Source organism: Nerophis lumbriciformis, linkage group LG12 (assembly GCF_033978685.3).
Source record: "Nerophis lumbriciformis linkage group LG12, RoL_Nlum_v2.1, whole genome shotgun sequence".
NCBI lineage: Eukaryota > Metazoa > Chordata > Actinopteri > Syngnathiformes > Syngnathidae > Nerophis > Nerophis lumbriciformis.
This window is the reverse complement of record NC_084559.2, coordinates 18,982,958-19,003,145: the sequence shown is the minus strand read 5'-3', so window position 1 is coordinate 19,003,145 and position 20,188 is coordinate 18,982,958. Positions and strand designations below refer to the sequence as shown.

Below are 20,188 nucleotides of genomic sequence, written 5' to 3'. Positions count from 1 at the left end.
TGTTGTTTTATGCCTGCTATTACGACTCAGCCTTGCATATGCGTTGCCCAAAACCTAACAAAATGTGCAAATCTGTGAAACAGACAAGATTCCTGTTATGAGGAACGCTCTCCTGCTGCTTCTCATGTGACTTTTACCCATGCAGCCATCATGCTCCAAATATAGAAAGCAATACTGAGGGCCTGATAGGAAAGGAGAAGATGCACTAGTATTAACAACAATGCAGTCAAAAAAGTGATTTGCTTTGAAAAAACATTCTGGAAAATTAAGCTGAATGAAGGGATAAGCGGTAGAAAATGGATGGAGTGACAAAATTGTCTTTAACCCCTGTGTAATGTTCATATTGTTGTTACTCAGCCAGTGTTTGTGGGTCTGATGGACCCGTTGCATTTTGTGGCTTTTAATGCCTCACAATCAAATACTTTTATGTTAAAATACTGAACAGATGTTTATTGGGATATGGTAAACATCTGTTCAGTATTTTAACATAAAAGTGTTTGATTGTGAGGCATTAAAAGCCACAAAATGCAACGGGTCCATCAGACCCACAAACGCTGGCTGAGTAACAACAATATGAACGTTGCACGGAAAATGTATCTGCCAGTTTCTGCATCCCAAAGGGATTCTTCTTTTGTGTTTCTGCACCTGTGGTTCCCACACAAGGTTGCAACATTGTTTGTCAACACTGTCTGCTCTCATTTTCTCGCACATTTGACCCTCTGATGTTCTACACTCTGTCCTCCTCCTGTCTAGGCCTGCTGTGCGTGTGTGTGTGTGTGTGTGTGTTACACAGAACATCAATTTCCACACTTCTATTAGCCCCGGACTAGTGGACCCAGACATCCTATATGTAATAGAAATGTGTAGGGGGGGTGTATGGTGTGAGGTCATTAAATATGTATTCTGATATATGTTCTTCACAGAAAATGAGCCAAAATCAGTGAGTCTCAGTTTGAAAAATTAATTAATTGTATCATTTTTCTTTTAATAAAAAATGATAACGGGTCCCACAGACCCAAACACCACACAAGGGAGCTCTTTGCTCATTTGCTGTAGTCAGTTGAAAACAGACTACTAAATAAATATCATGCATACTTTTTTGTATATGCTTGTACTGTACACATAAAAAGAGTCCACTTCCAGAACGGAAAGTGCATAGAATTTTTTTGGAGTCTTTATCTTTGGTAAGAATGCCATTTAAAGATGTCATCAAAGAAGAAGAGCTTCAAACAACAGCGAGTAAACAATGTATTCACACTGTTGTGACATTTTGAAACAGTCTTTCCAGGTTGGGCCATAAGGACGTACGCAGCACAGGTTTTGTGACTGGATGTTTATGTTGTTACTTTAAAAGACATCAACTGTAAGTTATTCTTTAATATTTACTTGAAACGGTATGTAAACAGTATATGTTCCTGCACTATTATTTGCACTTAAAGGCCTACTGAAACCCACTACTACCGACCACGCAGTCTGTTAGTTTATATATCAATGATGAAATCTTAACATTGCAACACATGCCAATACGGCCGGGTTAGTTTACTAAAGTGCAATTTTAAATTTCGCGCGGAATATCCTGCTGAAAACGTCTCGGTATGATGACGCCGGCACGTGACGTCACGGATTGTAGAGGACATTTTGAGACAGCATGGCGGCCAGCTATTAAGTCGTCTGTTTTCATCGCAAAATTCCACAGTATTCTGGACATCTGTGTTGGTGAATCTTTTGCAATTGGTTCAATGAACAATGGAGATCGCAAAGAAGAAAGTTGTAGGTGGGAAGCGGTGTATTGCGGGCGGCTGCAGCAACACAAACACAGCCGGTGTTTCATTGTTAACATTACCGAAAGATGACAGTCAAGCTTTACCATTGGCCTGTGGAGAACTGGGACAACAGAGACTCTTACCAGGAGGACTTTGAGTTGGATGCGCAGACGCGGTACCGCGAGTACGCATGCAGCTGCGGCTTCCAAACATTTGATCGCTTGCCCGTACGTGCGTGCCGCTATGTGCATGTCACATACGTAACTTTGGGGACATTAGGGAAATATATGTGATGTATGAACTTTGGGGAGGTGAACGGTACTTTGGGCTGTGGGATTGAGTGTGTTGTGCAGGTGTTTGAGTTGTATTGGCGGGTTATATGGACGGGAGGGGGGAGGTGATTGTTATGCGGGATTAATTTGTGGCATATTAAATATAAGCCTGGTTGTGTTGTGGCTAATAGAGTATATATATGTCTTGTATTTATTTACTGTTTTAGTCATTCCCAACTGAATATCAAGTCCCACCCGCCTCTCACAGCATCTTCCCTATCTGAATCGCTCCCACTGCCCTCTAGTCCTTCACTCTCACTTTCCTCATCCACAAATCTTTCATCCCCGCTCAAATTAATGGGGAATCGTCGCTTTCTCGGTCCGAATCGCTCTCGCTGCTGGTGGCCATGACTGTAAACAATGTGCAGATGTGAGGAGCTCCACAACCTGTGACGTCACGCGCATATCGTCTGCTACTTCCGGTACAGGCAAGGCTTTTTTATCAGCGATCAAAAGTTGCGAACTTTATCGTCGATGTTCTCTACTAAATCCTTTCAGCAAAAATATGGCAATATCACGAAATGATCAAGTATGACACATAGAATGGACCTGCTATCCCGTTTAAATAAGAAAATCGCATTTCAGTAGGCCTTTAACTATACTTGTTTGTAGTAAAAAAAAATATGATTAGAACATTCTAGCATTATGTTTGTGTTCAATTACAGTAAGTTTATCATAAAGATTCCTCCCACTTCATTTTACACACTATGGCATTTTTACTAATTTTATTTATTTAAATAACGCAATAATATCGTACCATGGCCTTAAAGTACCTGTAGAGTGGAAAAACAAGTTGACTTTGTATGCTTAATTATTTCAGTTTCAGTTTATTTAATTATGGTGCTTTGTTTGATTAATCCATTCCATAATTTAATTCCACATACTGATATGCTAAACGTTTTAAGTGTTGTAGGCGCATACAAATGTTTTAATTTGCATTTTCCTCTAAGGTTATATTTCTCCTCTTTTGTTGAGAATAATTATTGTACATTCTTGGGTAGCAGGTTATAGTTTGCTTTGTACATCCTTTTTAGCTGTTTGCAAATGCAACAAGTCGTTGAATTTCAATATTTTTGATTCAATAAATAAATGCAGGCTTTGTATGTTCTCTGTATCCAACATTATGCAGTATTCAAATGTATCTTTTTTTCTAACACCGTTAGTGAATGTAGCGCACATTTGTAGTTGTTTCCCATATTTCAACACAATAACTCAGATATGGTAAAATTTTTGGTCCAGAACATATTTTGCTATATTCATTATTGACGTGTTTCTTCTATCCATTAAAACATATCCAATTGGATTTACAATCCGCAAAGTATGTGAAACTACCTTCTAAAAAACATCACAAAATGCCACAAATTCAGTCAGACTTAGGAGGCTCTCTATTCCGCCCACAAAACCCTCTAAATAACCATCCAAAAACCCGCCAACAATACTCTATATACATATCGTGACCTGAATATTAACCCATACCTGCCAACTTTTGAAATCAGAAAAACCTAGTAGCCAGGGTCCAGGGGCCGCAGGCCCTGGTAGGTCCAGGACAAAGTCCTGGTGGGGGGTTCAGGCTTCGCCCCCCGACGCAAAATGATTATTAGCATTCAGACAGGTTAAAATGTTGCTAAAACCATCACTTTTCTATCAGTCACAGTGACTTTTCAAAACAAAAATATTACAGCAAAAATCATATGGGTTGATTGACATGTTTATTCTGTAAGCTAACTTCAATAGTTTGAAATTATTTTGACAGTTAATGCCAGTTATCCTGTCAACCTTTCACAAGACTTCAATTTGTTAATTGAAAGTATAAACAGTATAAACACTTTTTACAGTAAACAAATGGTAAAACAGTACTAAACAATTCCATAAAAAAAAAAATTGGTGTCATTATTAACTTTCTGTCCAAGCTTGTATAATCTACTGCCTTGTTCAATTGTAAAAAATATTCTTTGCCTAAAATTCACATTTCTATCACAATTATCATACTGTAAACATGGTAAGCTAACTTAATTAAAATTAATAGTCCTGTCAATAGCATGGAATTACAATTCAAATGTAGTTTTTTTGTAAGCCTTTCAAAAGAATTCAAAATATGAAAAATTAATGAAAATTAATTTAAGCCATCAGACACTTGAAAAGTGGCACATCACATCTCTAATGTAATCATTTTAACTTTTCAACATAAATAGCACTGCAAAAATATTAAGGACATACTTCTGTATTTTGGTAGTTATGCTGTCAACATTTAACAAGATTTCTTCAACTTGGACTTGAAAGCATAAACACTTTTAACAGTATAACAGTACTAAATTCCAATAGATAACATTGGTGTCATTACCTTTTTGTGGCTAAAATCCAAATTTATTCTATCAGATTGATCTGCAGGGGTAAGAGGATCACACTGGAAGGTGATGAATACTTCCTCAAGTTCTTTCTTTTCATCCTTGCTAATAAGCAAGTGAGGATACCTTTCTCGCTAGCAACGGCATTAGACTTGTGTTTTTTTGTCCCAACGTGGTCTTTTACATCGCTAATTCCTCCGTGTCCGATCGAAAAATCTTGTCTGCACAAGGTGCAATTCGCGTAGTTTTCACCCTTTTTGGAACGGATAATTATTCCCGGATAGGCTTTTGAATATTCTTCACGGAATGACTGCAGTTTTCTTTTCGGTTTAAGACTCGTTTGCGATTTTTCTCCGGCTGATTCCATGATCGTTCGCTCATTTGGAAACAATGGCAACTGGTGCCTCGTGCTTGGCAGCGGTGCTATAAATAGCCTCGCGCATGGCATTCGGAATGGCTCGATAGGAAGTTACGGGAAGCAGTGTCGATTGTCATTGTTGTTACGCGATTTCGTGAATAAAACTTTTTTTTTAATTTTTTTTTTTAATTAATGAAAAACCGTATTTTTTATCACTGCAACCGTAACCCTGAATAGGTTGATGAAAACCGTACTAATTACGGGAAAACCGGAGTAGTTGGCAGGTATGCTACCTTCTAAACATCACAAAATGCCACAAATTCAGTCAGCCTTTGGAGGTTTTCTATTCCGCCCACAAAACCCTCTAAATAACCATACAAAAACCCGCCAACAATACTCTATATACATATCGTGACCTGAATATTAACCATATATCAGGGATGTTGTTGTTATAAGCGCTAACATTTCAAAATATGGGAAATCCACTGTTTTCTAATATCGATAAAATGTATATATTGTCTTAAATCGATGTTGGATCGATGCCAATCTTGCGTAAGGCCAACTTGCTGAGCACGGATTGATACACTAAAAAATTTACAAATATAAACCGATCTATCGACATATCGATCAATTGTTACTCCCCTAATATAATACATACGGTAGTGAGACCGCTGAAATATTGGGAACATTTGATAAAAACAATTCTGGGCGCCTTACAGATGAGACATTTATCAAGCTGGCTGTCATTTCTTTCTGGATGTTACAGTAAGAATGAGAATGGCCAAGTGGGAACAGAAGTAAAAAAAAAAAAAAAAGGCAACTTTTCTTATGGAGGGCAAACGGGCTGGTGCTTAAGCAGTGGTTATTACTATCTACTTCACTAATTGTTTCATTTTAAATACCAAATACTGATATCATGTGTGTATATGTTGTATCTGATGATTTAGTTCAGTTGTAGTTGAAGACTAAAAAAAAGGCAATTTCCGATAAAAAGAGGCCGATACTGCGCTACGTCAAAATGCCAATTATCGCCACCAATAATCGGCCCGGGCGATAATCTGTCGATCTCTAATTTATATATGTTCATATGTGTGTGTGTCATAAAATCTGCTGCATGTGCTTGGGTCCCTTTTTTCAGGAGCAATTTTAAAGAGTTGGAGGTTGATTTGCATTAGTAAAAAAAAAATACAATGTTTATTTATAGTAAATTAAATTGAAGGGATCGTAAAAAAAAGTACCAAAGTATATCCCATAGTAATACAAAAACCCACACAATATTGACTGATAGAATGCTAAAAATCATTGACAGACCTAAAAAAAAGGCAATTTCCGATAAAAAGAGGCCGATACTGCGCTACGTCAAAATGCCAATTATCGCCACCAATAATCGGCCCGGACGATAATCTGTCGATCCCTAATTTATATATGTTCATATGTGTGTGTGTCATAAAATCTGCTGCATGTGCTTGGGTCCCTTTTTTCAGGAGCAATTTTAAAGAGTTGGAGGTTGATTTGCATTAGTAAAAAAAAAATACAATGTTTATTTATAGTAAATTAAATTGAAGGGATCGTAAAAAAAGTACCAAAGTATATCCCATAGTAATACAAAAACCCACACAATATTGACTGATAGAATGCTAAAAATCATTGACAGACCTCAAAAAAAGTATTACAATTTTTACTAAATAAGACATCCAGAATGTACACACAAAGAAAGGATGTGGAATCTACAATATGAGCTGAAACATTTCAAACGAAGAACATACGAACATCACTCCTTTACTTCCCAGACGGCCGATTGTATTGCACCATATGTCCCGGCAAGAAATCTGCGTTCAAATAACTCCGGCTTATTAGCGATTCCCAGAGCCCCAAAAAAGTCTGCGGGCTATAGAGCGTTTTCTATTGGGGCTCCAGTACTATGGAATGCCCTCCTGGTAACAGTTAGAGATGCTACCTCAGTAGAAGCATTTAAGTCCCATCTTAAAACTCACTTGTATACTCTAGCCTTTAAATAGACCCCCCTTTTAGACCAGTTGATCTGCCGTTTCTTTTCTTTTCTGCCCCTCTCTCCCTTGTGGAAGTGGGGGCACAGGTCCGGTGGCCATGAATGAAGTGCTGGCTGTCCAGAGTCGGGACCCGGGGTGGACCGCTCGCCTGTGCATTGGTCGGGGACATCTCTGCGCTGCTGACCCGTCTCCGCTCGGGATGGTCTCCTGCTGGCCCCACTATGGACTGGACTCTCACTATTATGTTAGATCCACTATGGACTGGACTTTCACAATATTGTGCTAGACCCACTCGACGTCCATTGCAGCCGGTCTCCTCTAGACCGCAAAACTCTCCAAGGTTTCTCATAGTCATTCACATTGACATCACACGGAGTTGTGAGTTTTTCCTTGCCCTTATGTGGGCTCTGTACCGAGGATGTCGTTGTGGCTTGTGCAGCCCTTTGAGACACTTGTGATTTAGGGCTATATACATAAACATTGATTGATTGATTGATTGACATATTACGCAATATAGCAAAAAAATCAAAACGTAAAAAAACACCTAAATATCTGATATATTACTTTTCTTTGCAACAGAAAGCTTGCTTCCACGTCTGACGATCACAATAGTCTCGCCCTCGCTGCCTTCTCTGTAAACAAACCCCATCTACTCTACTTCATGCAACTACTGTCTGATGTAGTATCATGGTTACTGAGATAAACCGTATCTGACTCGAATAATAATAATAATAATAATAATAATAATAAGTACCCAAAGTCGCTTTACACATAGAACCCATCATTCATTCACACCTGGTGGTGGTAAGCTACTTTCATAGCCACAGCTGCCCTGGGGTAGACTGACGGAAGCGTGGCTGCAATTTGCGCCAACGGCCTGTCCGACCACCACCTATCATTCATCATTCAATTCACCGGTGTGAGTGGCACCGGGGGCAAAGGGTGAAGTGTCCCGCCCAAGGACACAACGGCAGCGATTTTTGGATGGTAAGAGGTGGGGAGCGAACCTGCAACCCTCAGGTTTCTGGCACAGTTGCTCTACCCACTACGCCATGCCGCCCCAAATAATAATTCCGAATAATTCCAATAGTTTCAAATTATGATAATTTGAAAATATCACTGCAAATCCTATTGGTTCAATGTTAAAAGTTTAAATATATTGGAAATGTCTCACGTTCCATATTTTGCCCAGGTCTGATATATATGGTATCACACAGCCATCTTGCATACGACCAAATCAGAACCGTGGGAACCCTAATGTCCTTCAATTTGCAAAAAGTCTGAAATTCTCAGGAGTATGCCTGGAATGTCACACAAATACTTACAATCATCAATCAATGTTTATTTATATAGCCCTAAATCACAAGTGTCTCAAAGGGCTGCACAAGCCACAGCGACATCCTCGGTTCAGATCCCACATCAGGGCAAGAGAAAAACTCAACCCAGTGGGATGACAATGAGAAATCTTGGAGTGGACCGCAGATGTGGGTGACCCCCCCTCCCCTCTAGGGGAGACTGGTGCAATGGATGTCGAGTGGGTCTAGCACAGGGGCCGGCAACCTTTACCAGTCAAAGAGCCATTTTGACCAGTTTCACAAATTAAAGAAAACAATGGGAGCCACAAAATTCTTTTGAAATTTAAAATGAAATAACACTGCATACAAATGTTTTCTTGCTTTGTGCTATGTATAAACCAAGGGTCTCAGACACGCGGGCCACCCCTTAATATGAAAATTGAATGTTAGTGCAGCCCGCGGGTTTAGTAGAAGATGCATATAACAAGAGGCTGGGTTGGCACGCTGTTTATACAGATTGTAGAGGGCGCTAAATGCTGTACCATCATGGCACGCCCTTATTATTAATGTAAGGGTGAAAATCGGAGAATATTAATCCCGGGAGTTTTCTGCAAGAGGCACTGAAATCCGGAAGTCTCCCGGGAAAAGCGGGGGGGGGGGGGGGGGGGGGGGGTCGGCAAGTATGCCGCATCAGACTGATATGTGAATGACTATGAGAAACCTTGGGAAGGACCGCAGATGTGGGTGACCCTCTAGGGGAGACCGGATGCAATGGACGTCGAGTGGGTCTAGCATAATATTGTGAAAGTCCAGTCCATAGTGGATCTAACATAATAGTGAGAGTCCCGTCCATAGTGGGGCCAGCAGGAGACCATCCCGAGCGGAGACAGGTCAGCAGCGCAGAGATGTCCCCAACCGATGCACAGGTGAGCGGTCCACCCAGGTTCCAACTCTGGACAGCCAGCACTTCATCCATAATGATATAATGCTGTATGTTGGCAGCATGCGTGAGGCTTCAGGTAAATCCACATCTAATTCTAAATCCAGACATAATTGTGTTTAGATCTCTCATTGTTGTTCTTGTTTGTGTGTAATGGGCACTAATGACTAATTGTGTTCAACCCTAAAGGTTCGCAATTCTGATCAAGCATTCACTGCCCGAGGCCGTCGATAAGTGGAAGGAAGTCCTCGGTACGAGTTCTTATAATGCAGAACATAAATATATTTTCTCACTTCTGTTTATGTTAGTCGTTAAACCGTTGTGTATAGACTTGACATTGTTGAACCAAGGCAAGAGTGGCTAAGAAATGTGTCCAACTGCCTGTTGGAGCGACTATCACATTGACACCTGGAGTCAAGTGTACAAGAGTAGAGTTTTGTGTTGTGCTTCCCAAGACAAGTCTTTACCTGGTTGATCAGCTTCCATCTTTCTCACATTCATATGACTAACTTAAGTCAACAATTAGTGTTTCTGAAGTAAACACACCCCTCCCACACTGAAGCTTATGGAAAAGACAGACAGGGTGTGGAATAGAAATGACTGACTCATAACCCAGTGGAACATCTGATTACATTTCAGGCTTATATCCTGATCATTTCGACTATGTTACCTTACATGTATGTTTCTGTGTGTGTGTGTGTGTGTGTGTGTGTGTGTGTGTGTGTGTGTGTGTGTGTGTGTGTGTGTGTGTGTGTGTGTGTGTGTGTGTGTGTGTGTGTGTGTGTGTTAGAGCCCCACAGAGACAAAGCCAGTGGATGACTGACAAGAGCATAACATTAGTTTCTTTCATTTTATAACTGAAAGCTCAAAAAATTGATTTTCATCTAACTTTCAGTTAAAGTCTGAAAAAGGATAAAGAACAAGTCATTACATTTTTGGGCTGATCCTGATCATTTACACTATGTCACTTTATGTTTACATGACGAGCTTCAACTTCTGTGTTTTTATGCTCGCGGCCCGCCTCCACTCCTGAAGATAACAACAGTGGCTGAATGACAAGAGGCTTCACTCTGGGTTTTTTTTCATTCCACTATAAATAGTGGAATGAAACCGTGTCTTACATTCCGATTCTCCCAGAACACATCCAAATTTTTAGACGTCAATTCCTTATTTTCGATGGTCATCCCTCAACTCCAAGGTAGAAAGAAAGTTCAGGGTAACAAAATGTTCCAGGAAGTGTTGGTGGAAAAGGGAGTAAATTATGGCAACTGGTACCGTATTTTTCGGAGTATAAGTCGCACCGGAGTATAAGTCACACCTGCCGAAAATGCATAATAAAGAAGGAAAAAAACATGTATAAGTCGCATTTTCTGGGGAAATTTATTTGATAAAACCCAACACCAAGAATAGACATTTGAAAGGCAATTTAAAATAAATAAAGAATAGTGAACAACAGGCTGAATAAGTGTACGTTATATGACACATAAATAACCAACTGAGAACGTGCCTGGTATGTTAACGTAACATATTATGGTAAGAGTCATTCAAATAACTATAACATATAGAACATGCTATACGTTTACCAAACAATCTGTCACTTCTAATCGCTAAATCCCATGAAATCTTATACGTCTAGTCTCTTACGTGAATGAGCTAAATAATATTATTTGATATTTTACGGTAATGTGTTAATAATTTCACACATAAGTCGCTCCTGAGTGTAAGTCGCACCCCCGGCCAAACTATGAAAAAAACTGCGATTTATAGTCCGAAAAATACGGTACTTAAAACTTACGTTACTATTATGGCTGCAGCTATCGATTATTTTCGTAATTGAGTAATCTATTGATTAGTTTGTTCGACTAATCAGATAAAACGTACATTATAGCCTTAATATGTATTTTAGGCATAATGGTTGAAATAAACTAATATTTGTATGCTTGCCATAACCTTCATTCAAGTTTTTTTTCTAATAAATGCACATCATCAACATGGAAAATGTCCTTTTAACATAGCATTATTATTATTTTAGGGTTCCAAGATACCTGTGGTGGTGGGGGCGTGGTCAATATAAAGTCATTATATTTGCTACAATGCACACATTTTCTTTAAAGAAGGCAAAACAATGTATACATGTTTAAAACAAATATGTTATCAATTACAGCATTAACACACCAGTATATTTGTTCTTGCATAATATCGTTGTGCTTTATTTTTATTTGTTGCTGCTTATTGTAGAATGCATTAAAAAACCATCCATCTTTCATAATGATTGGGAATGATAGGCAAAATTCAAGAAAAGTGCTGTTTCCCTTTAAGGTGTAGTGGCTAATATTTTGCAGTGGCACACCACCACAAAATTACATTAAGGGAAAATAGCGTATTTAAGAATTAATAAAATTTAAAAAAATCTGTTGCTACACAGGTCACCACACTGCTTTCATGTACACTATTGCAGCCGTTGTACGGAAACTATCTCCGGGTATTTAAAGTCCCAGGCACTCCATGCGGTTTGGATTTCATACATTTTTATTCGTCACACCAATTAATGGGTCCCCACATCTGCGGTCCCCTCCAAGGTTTCTCATTGTAATCCCATTGGGTTGAGGTTTTTGGGATGTCATTGTGGCTTTTGCAGCCCTTTGAGACACTTGTGATTTAGGGCTATATGAATAAACTTTGATTGATTGATAATTTACGGAGCCCCTCAAAGGGACATGGAGGGAAAAACATTTTTTGCGACATCTCACCATACTTTTTGCGAGTTTTCGCAAAAGGTTTTTTTCCTATGTCATTGAACCGGAAGTGAAACAGACACAGCGATGGTGAACCGGAAGTGAAACAGACAAAGTCTACCCATCATCCGTGGGAGAAGTTTATTGATTTCTATTTTAGTATTGGCCTAACATATAAAGACATCAAATCGTATTATGATCCCACAACAGAGCACAGATGCATCGCTGTGTCTGTTTCACTTCCGGTTTACCATCGCTGTGTCTGTTTTACTTCCGGTTCACTGACATAGGGAAAAAACCTTTTGCGAGATCCCGCCAAAAGTATGGCGAGATCTCGCCAAAAGTATTGAGAAATCTCGGCAAAAGTATTGAGAGATCTCGCCAAAAGTATTGAGAGATCTCGCCAAAAGTATGGCGATATCTCGCCAAAAGTATGGCGATATCTCGCCAAAAGTATGGCGATATCTCGCCAAAAGTATGGCGATATCTCGCCAAAAGTATGGCGAGATCTCGCCAAAAGTATGGCGAGATCTCGCCAAAAGTATGGCGAGATCTCGCCAAAAGTATGGCGATATCTCGCCAAAAGTATGGCGATATCTCGCCAAAAGTATTGCGATATCTCGCCAAAAGTATTGCGATATCTCGCCAAAAGTATGGCGAGATCATGCCAAAAGTATGGCGAGATCATGCCAAAAGTATGGCGAGATCATGCCAAAAGTATGGCGAGATCGCGCCAAAAGTATGGCGAGATCGCGCCAAAAGTATAGCAAAATCTCGCCAAAAGTATGGCGATATCTCGCCAAAAGTATTGCGATATCTCGCCAAAAGTATGGCGATATCTCGCCAAAAGTATTGCGATATCTCGCCAAAAGTATTGCGATATCTCGCCAAAAGTATGGCGAGATCATGCCAAAAGTATGGCGAGATCATGCCAAAAGTATGGCGAGATCATGCCAAAAGTATGGCGAGATCGCGCCAAAAGTATGGCGAGATCGCGCCAAAAGTATTGCGATATCTCGCCAAAAGTATGGCGATATCTCGCCAAAAGTATTGCGATATCTCGCCAAAAGTATTGCGATATCTCGCCAAAAGTATGGCGAGATCATGCCAAAAGTATGGCGAGATCATGCCAAAAGTATGGCGAGATCATGCCAAAAGTATGGCGAGATCATGCCAAAAGTATGGCGAGATCGCGCCAAAAGTATGGCGAGATCGCGCCAAAAGTATAGCAAAATCTCGCCAAAAGTATGGCGAAATCTCGCCAAAAGTATGGCGAGATCTCACCAAAAGTATGGCGAGATCTCACCAAAAGTATAGGGAGATCTCGCAAAAGTATGGCGAGATCATGCCAAAAGTATGGCGAGATCTCGCCAAAAGTATGGCGAGATCTCGCCAAAAGTATGGCGAGATCTCGCCAAAAGTATAGCAAAATCTCGCCAAAAGCATGGCGAGATCTCACCAAAAGTATAGCGAGATCTCGCAAAGGTATGGCGAGATCATGCCAAAAGTATGGCGAGATCTCGCCAAAAGTATAGCAAAATCTCGCCAAAAGCATGGCGAGATCTCACCAAAAGTATAGCGAGATCTCGCAAAGATATGGCGAGATCATGCCAAAAGTATGGCGAGATCGCGCCAAAAGTATGGCGAGATCGCGCCAAAAGTATGGCGAAATCTCGCCAAAAGTATTGCGAGATCTCGCAAAAGTATGGCGAGATCTCGCCAAAAGTATTGCGAGATCATGCCAAAAGTATTGAGAGATCTCGCCAAAAACATTGAGAGATCTCGCCAAAAGTATGGCGAGATCTCGCCAAAAGTATTGCGAGATCTCGCAAAAGTATGGCGAGATCTCGCCAAAGTATGGCGAGATCTCGCCAAAGTATGGCGAGATCTCGCCAAAAGTATTGAGAGATCTCGCCAAAAGTATGGCGAGATCATGCCAAAAGTATGGCGAGATCATGCCAAAAGTATGGCGAAATCTCGCCAAAAGTATGGCGAAATCTCACCAAAAGTATAGCGAGATCTCGCAAAAGTATGGCGAGATCATGCCAAAAGTATGGTGAGATCTTGCAAAAGTATGGCGAAATCTTAAAAAAGTATGGCGAAATCTTACAAAAGTATGGCGAGATCTCGCCAAAAGTATGGCGAGATCTCGCTAAAAGTATTGAGAGATCTCGCCAAAAGTATTGAGAGATCTCGCCAAAAGTATTGAGAGATCTCGCCAAAAGTATTGCGAGATCATGCCAAAAGTATTGAGAGATCTCGCCAAAAGTATTGAGAGATATCGCCAAAAACATTGAGAGATCTCGCCAAAAGTATGGCGAGATCTCGCCAAAAGTATGGCGAGATCTCGCCAAAAGTATGGCGAGATCTCGCAAAAGTATGGCGAGATCTCGCTAAAAGTATTGAGAGATCTCGCCAAAAGTATTGAGAGATCTCGCCAAAAGTATGGCGAGATCTCGCCAAAAGTATTGCGAGATCATGCCAAAAGTATTGAGAGATCTCGCCAAAAGTATTGAGAGATATCGCCAAAAACATTGAGAGATCTCGCCAAAAGTATGGCGAGATCTCGCCAAAAGTATGGCGAGATCTCGCAAAAGTATGGCGAGATCTCGCCAAAAGTATGGCGAGATCATGCCAAAAGTATGGCGAGATCATGCCAAAAGTATGGCGAAATCTCGCCAAAAGTATGGCGAAATCTCACCAAAAGTATAGCGAGATCTCGCAAAAGTATGGCGAGATCATGCCAAAAGTATGGTGAGATCTTGCAAAAGTATGGCGAAATCTTACAAAAGTATGGCGAAATCTTACAAAAGTATGGCGAGATCTCGCCAAAAGTATGGCGAGATCTCGCTAAAAGTATTGAGAGATCTCGCCAAAAGTATTGAGAGATCTCGCCAAAAGTATTGAGAGATCTCGCCAAAAGTATGGCGAGATTTTGCCAAAAGTATTGAGAGATCTCGCCAAAAGTATGGCGAGATCTCGCAAAAGTATGGCGAGATCATGCCAAAAGTATGGCGAAATCTCGCCAAAAGTATGGCGAAATCTCGCCAAAAGTATAGCGAGATCTCACCAAAAGTATAGCGAGATCATGCCAAAAGTATGGCGAAATCTCGCAAAAAGTATGGCGAGATCTCGCTAAACATCCATGTCCCTTTTGGGGCTCCGTAATAATTGGCAGGATATCAGTGATTTGGTGTTAAGACACATGTATTCAAAAACTGCCACAACCAGGAAACTTCTTGTGTTTGGTATGATTTACCACGACTGTGGATTTTTTTTTTTAAAGACATTTCTTGTGTTCCCATTAAATTAAAATGTAAATGATTCGGTCGAGATATCAGAGTAAATATTCCCAGTGTACACACCTGGAACAATGCTGCCTGTGTTGTTGCTCCCTGGCAAGATTATGAATAGGTTGGTGAAGAAGTCGAACTAGTTGAAAAAGGTCATACACCAGGTTTTTTGTTTTGACGAAACCCTGCACTTTGTGTAGAATGGCGGGTGTGAAAGACAACTTTGTGTAGAATGGCGGGTGTGAAACTAAACAAAGGCTGAAGGAAACAGAAAGCCAACTAGCGACAGACTACAATGGCAACAAAAAAAAGCTCAACATACCTCGTCCAGCACCATTTTGCTAAGTTTTTCTTCGTCCTCTAGAATTTCGTTGAGCTGAGTCAACGTGTAGTCACTGAACACGGTGTGCAAATTAGACATTTTGGTGTTATTTGTCTCGGGTGAACGATCCTCTTGTCTCACTTTGTGACAGCTGACTGAGCTTCTGCTACCGGAAGTACATGCAAGGCCCCATGGTGCCTTCACGGACTGTCGGAAAATGTACTCCAACATTTTTAAATGATGGGAACCAAATGCGCGGTGTAATGTTTAGGTTCACGTCGTATTTTGTGAAACTGTGTGAAAAAAATAATGCGAGATTATATAAAGAAAACTAAAAACTAGGGATGTCCGATAATGGCTTTTTGCCGATATCCGATATTCCGATATTGACCAAACCCTTAATTACCGATACCGAAATCAACCGGTATCAACTGATACCAATATATACAGTCGTGGAATTAACACATTATTATGCCTAATTTGGACAACCAGGTATGTGAAGATTAGGTCCTTTAAAAAAAAAAAAATAATAAGATAAATAAATTAAAAACATTTTCTTGAATAAAAAAGAAAGTAAAACAATATAAAAACAGTTACATAGAAACTAGTAATTAATGAAAATTAGTAAAATTAACTGTTAAAGGTTAGTACTATTAGTGGACCAGCAGCACGCACAATCATGTGTGCTTACGGACTGTATCCCTTGCAGACTGTATTGATATATATTGATATATAATGTAGGAACCAGAATATTAATAACAGAAAGAAACAACCATTTTGTGTGAATGAGTGTAAATGGGGGAGGGAGGTTTTTTGGGTTGGTGTACTAATTGTAAGTGTATCTTGTGTTTTTTATGTTGATTTAAAAAATAAAAAAAAACAGATACCGATAATTTCCGATATTACATTCTAAAACATTTATCGGCCGATATTATCGGACAGCTCTACTAAAAACCGTCATGTTCTAGATGATACGTTTATCTTAATCAAATGTACATTTCTAATTAAACACATACATGTATCATGGGCTGCACAATAATGACACTGATCTGTTAATCATGTGAAATAAATATATACTCATTTTTAAATAATTGACAGGATATCACAATACCCACGGACGCACAAGTACATATTCATTACCACCAAACAGTTGTTCCTTTTACCGAGTGACTCTTAATGCATCATTTGGACTTAATCCAGCAGTATAGAAAATGCTGGCAACACTTTAGTATGGGGAACATATTCGCCATTAATTAGTTGCTTATTAACATGCAAATTAGTAACACATTGGCTCTTAATTAGTCATTAAGTGCTTATTAATGGCTTATTCTGCATGGCCTTATTATAACCCTAACCAAATAACTGTAAATTAAGTCTTTGTTACTTGGAATATGTTCCCCTAGTGTCCAAATAACTCTAAATTAAGTCTTTGTTACTTAGAATATGTTCCCCTAGTGTCCAAATAACTCTAAATTAAGTCTTTGTTACTTAGAATATGTTCCCCTAGTGTCCAAATAACTCTAAATTAAGTCTTTGTTACTTGGAATATGTTCCCCTAGTGTCCAAGTAACTCTAAATGAAGTCTTTGTTACTTGGAATATGTTCCCATAGTGTCCAAATAACTGTAAATTAAGTCTTTGTTGCTTAGAATATGTTCCCCTAGTGTCCAAGTAACTCTAAATTAAGTCTTTGTTACTTAGAATATGTTCCCCTAGTGTCCAAATAACTCTAAATTAAGTATTTGTTACTTGGAATATGTTCCCCTAGTGTCCAAATAACTCTAAATTAAGTCTTTGCTACTTAGAATATGTTCCCTTAGTGTCCAAATAACTCCAAATTAAGTCTTTGTTACTTGGAATATGTTCCCCTAGTGTCCAAGTAACTCTAAATTAAGTCTTTGTTACTTAGAATATGTTCCCCTAGTGTCCAAATAACTCTAAATTAAGTCTGTTACTTGGAATATGTTCCCCTAGTGTCCAAGTAACTCTAAATTAAGTCTTTGTTATTTGGAATATGTTCCCCTAGTGTCTAAGTAACTCTAAATTAAGTCTTTGTTACTTGGAATATGTTCCCCTAGTGTCCAAATAACTGTAAATTAAGTCTTTGTTACTTGGAATATGTTCCCCTAGTGTCCAAGTAACTCTAAATTAAGTCTTTGTTACGTGGAATATGTTCCCCTAGTGTCCAAATAACTGTAAATTAAGTCTTTGTTACTTGGAATATGTTCCCCTAGTGTCCAAATAACTCTAAATTAAGTCTGTTACTTGGAATATGTTCCCCTAGTGTCCAAGTAACTCTAAATTAAGTCTTTGTTATTTGGAATATGTTCCCCTAGTGTCCAAGTAACTCTAAATTAAGTCTTTGTTACGTGGAATATGTTCCCCTAGTGTCCAAATAACTGTAAATTAAGTCTTTGTTACTTGGAATATGTTCCCCTAGTGTCCAAATAACTCTAAATTAAGTCTGTTACTTGGAATATGTTCCCCTAGTGTCCAAGTAACTCTAAATTAAGTCTTTGTTATTTGGAATATGTTCCCCTAGTGTCTAAGTAACTCTAAATTAAGTCTTTGTTACTTGGAATATGTTCCCCTAGTGTCCAAATAACTGTAAATTAAGTCTTTGTTACTTGGAATATGTTCCCCTAGTGTCCAAGTAACTCTAAATTAAGTCTTTGTTATTTGGAATATGTTCCCCTAGTGTCCAAATAACTCTAAATTAAGTCTTTGTTACTTGGAATATGTTCCCCATACTAAAGTGTTACCGAAAATGCTTACAGAAAGTAAAGAGGAAACGAGTATTTCCGTAATTTCCACTCAAGAAATACCATAGTGAAAAATTAGTCACGGATTACATCATAATTAGTTAAAAACTGAATAATGTAAGAATGGTCAATTAAAATGCATCTTAATCAGTTTGGCAAATGATGGAATTAGAGATGGTGTGTGTAAACTGGGTTAGTTTGACCCTACTGATGATGTGTCCTTGCAGATAAGTACAACAAGACAGAGGACGTCTCTAAAAAGAGATTGAAAACGTGCAAAACTAGTAAAACTAGTAAGTAATTACAAGAACAAGGTGGGGAATGTTAAGTGGTCATGCACCACATGTACTCAGTGTGTTTTAATTCTAACATTAAGGTTAATTCAGTGGAAAATAATTAATGTTCAATGCCTTGATTTTGCCTATGAGAAAATGTTCTCTAAAAAAGTTCAAAGACCTCTCCAAAAATGTCAATGTATAGATCTTAGTCACCAAGTGTCCCACAGTGCGGTCACATTTCTGTTCAATAGCGAGTATTGTAGTCTTCTTGCTCAGTGCCACTGCTGCTGGGTCTTCCATCAGGCTTCCAGGAGGCTTTCCTGGACAGGCTGGGTGCATCCTCCACCGTCTCCGTGCCCAGCACCTGTCGCTGGATCAGTTTGTAGTACAGTCCACCATTGGCCATCAGCTGACTGTGGGAACCCTGCTCAGCCACACGGCCTTTATCGATCACGATGATCCGGTCGGCCTTCTCCACGCTGCTCAGCCGGTGTGCAATCACTAGCACGGTGTGGTCCTTCATGATGCTGTTCAGAGCTTGCTGAACCTGTATGAATCCAAAGGAAAGATCACTTGAATCGCATACAGTATCATTTCTGCACTTTTACTAGAGTTGTGCCTATCTTTTAACCTCTAAAGGCCTTAGTGGCCACATGCGTGGACAGCACCTTTTAGCTCTTATTTCCAAAATTGTGTACACTAGTGAATTGGGCTCTTATGCTGACATATGGACACTTATACTGCCATCTGGTGGTGTCAGAAGAGTATAACATACAATGGAATTTGAAAAAAAAAAAGTGTAAAAATACAAATTAGCATGTCACTACACATGAAGTACACATTTGTGTACCTATGGACTAAGTACATCATATTAAAAGATGATTTTTAGTTTTTATTCTAATTAGGGTCCAATAAGCCCAAATAGCAAAGAGAAATAAAAAAAAGCATGTAAACAAACAGCTTGGCCCTTAAGAGGTTAAAGTTTAAAACGCTTGCAAGATGCAGCTAATGCAGAGGACAAATTTCACCAGACCTAGTGTGTGTGTGTGACAATCATTGGCACTTTAACTTAACTTTAACTTGCAACTTTTACAAACAGTGCATTTGTAATGAGAAATTCCCATCCCATTTATTAAATTCATGGAAATGTACACAAAACTTGAAACTAAGTGCCCTACAATAAAGAAGTTGGTTGGATCTGTTGGTGAGGTGGCTCGCTGCAGTCAGTCAAATTTTAGAACAGTCTGCATTACTTTATTTACAATAAATAAATAAACTATTGACGTTTACTAATCGATTGTATAATCGTCCATGTCCGAATTGCGATGCAACTAAAAATTGATTTTTTCCCCCACCTTTACTCAAGGACCTCGGCTCAGTTACATCATAACATCACTATTACATTACTCAAAAGTAGAGATGTCCGATAATGGCTTTTTTGCCGATATCCGATATTCCGATATTGTCCAACTCTTAATTACCGATTCTGATATCAACCGATACCGATATATACAGTCGTGGAATTAACACATTATTATGCCTAATTTTGTTGTGATGCACCGCTGGATGCATTAAACAATGTAACAAGGTTTTCCAAAATAAATCAACTCAAGTTATGGAAAAAAATGCCAACATGGCACTGCCATATTTATTATTGAAGTCACAAAGTGCATTATTTTTTTTAATATGCCTCAAACCAGCAGCTTGGAATTTGGGACATGCTCTCAAGGGGGGCGGGGGGTGTATATTGTAGCGTC

At 39.2% G+C, this 20,188-nt stretch overlaps 2 protein-coding genes across 6 annotated transcripts in view; both read right to left on the bottom strand.

Moving 5' to 3' along the window:
* vps37ba (VPS37B subunit of ESCRT-I a) overlaps positions 1 to 15,605 on the bottom strand; it is a 53,540-nt gene extending 37,935 nt beyond the window's left edge. Inside the window, exon 1 of the mRNA XM_061986011.1 lies at positions 15,393 to 15,605. Coding sequence (XP_061841995.1) covers positions 15,393 to 15,491 — 99 coding nt within the window. The 5' untranslated portion in view covers positions 15,492 to 15,605. The remainder of the gene's footprint in view (positions 1 to 15,392) is intronic.
* Positions 15,606 to 16,448: 843 nt separating this feature from the next.
* Positions 16,449 to 20,188, bottom strand: part of abcb9 (ATP-binding cassette, sub-family B (MDR/TAP), member 9) — a 34,683-nt gene continuing 30,943 nt past the window's right edge. For all 5 annotated transcript variants that reach the window (XM_061986004.1, XM_061986005.1, XM_061986006.1 and 2 more), the window contains one exon: positions 16,449 to 18,978. In XM_061986004.1, coding sequence (XP_061841988.1) covers positions 18,676 to 18,978 — 303 coding nt within the window. In that variant the 3' untranslated portion in view covers positions 16,449 to 18,675. The remainder of the gene's footprint in view (positions 18,979 to 20,188) is intronic.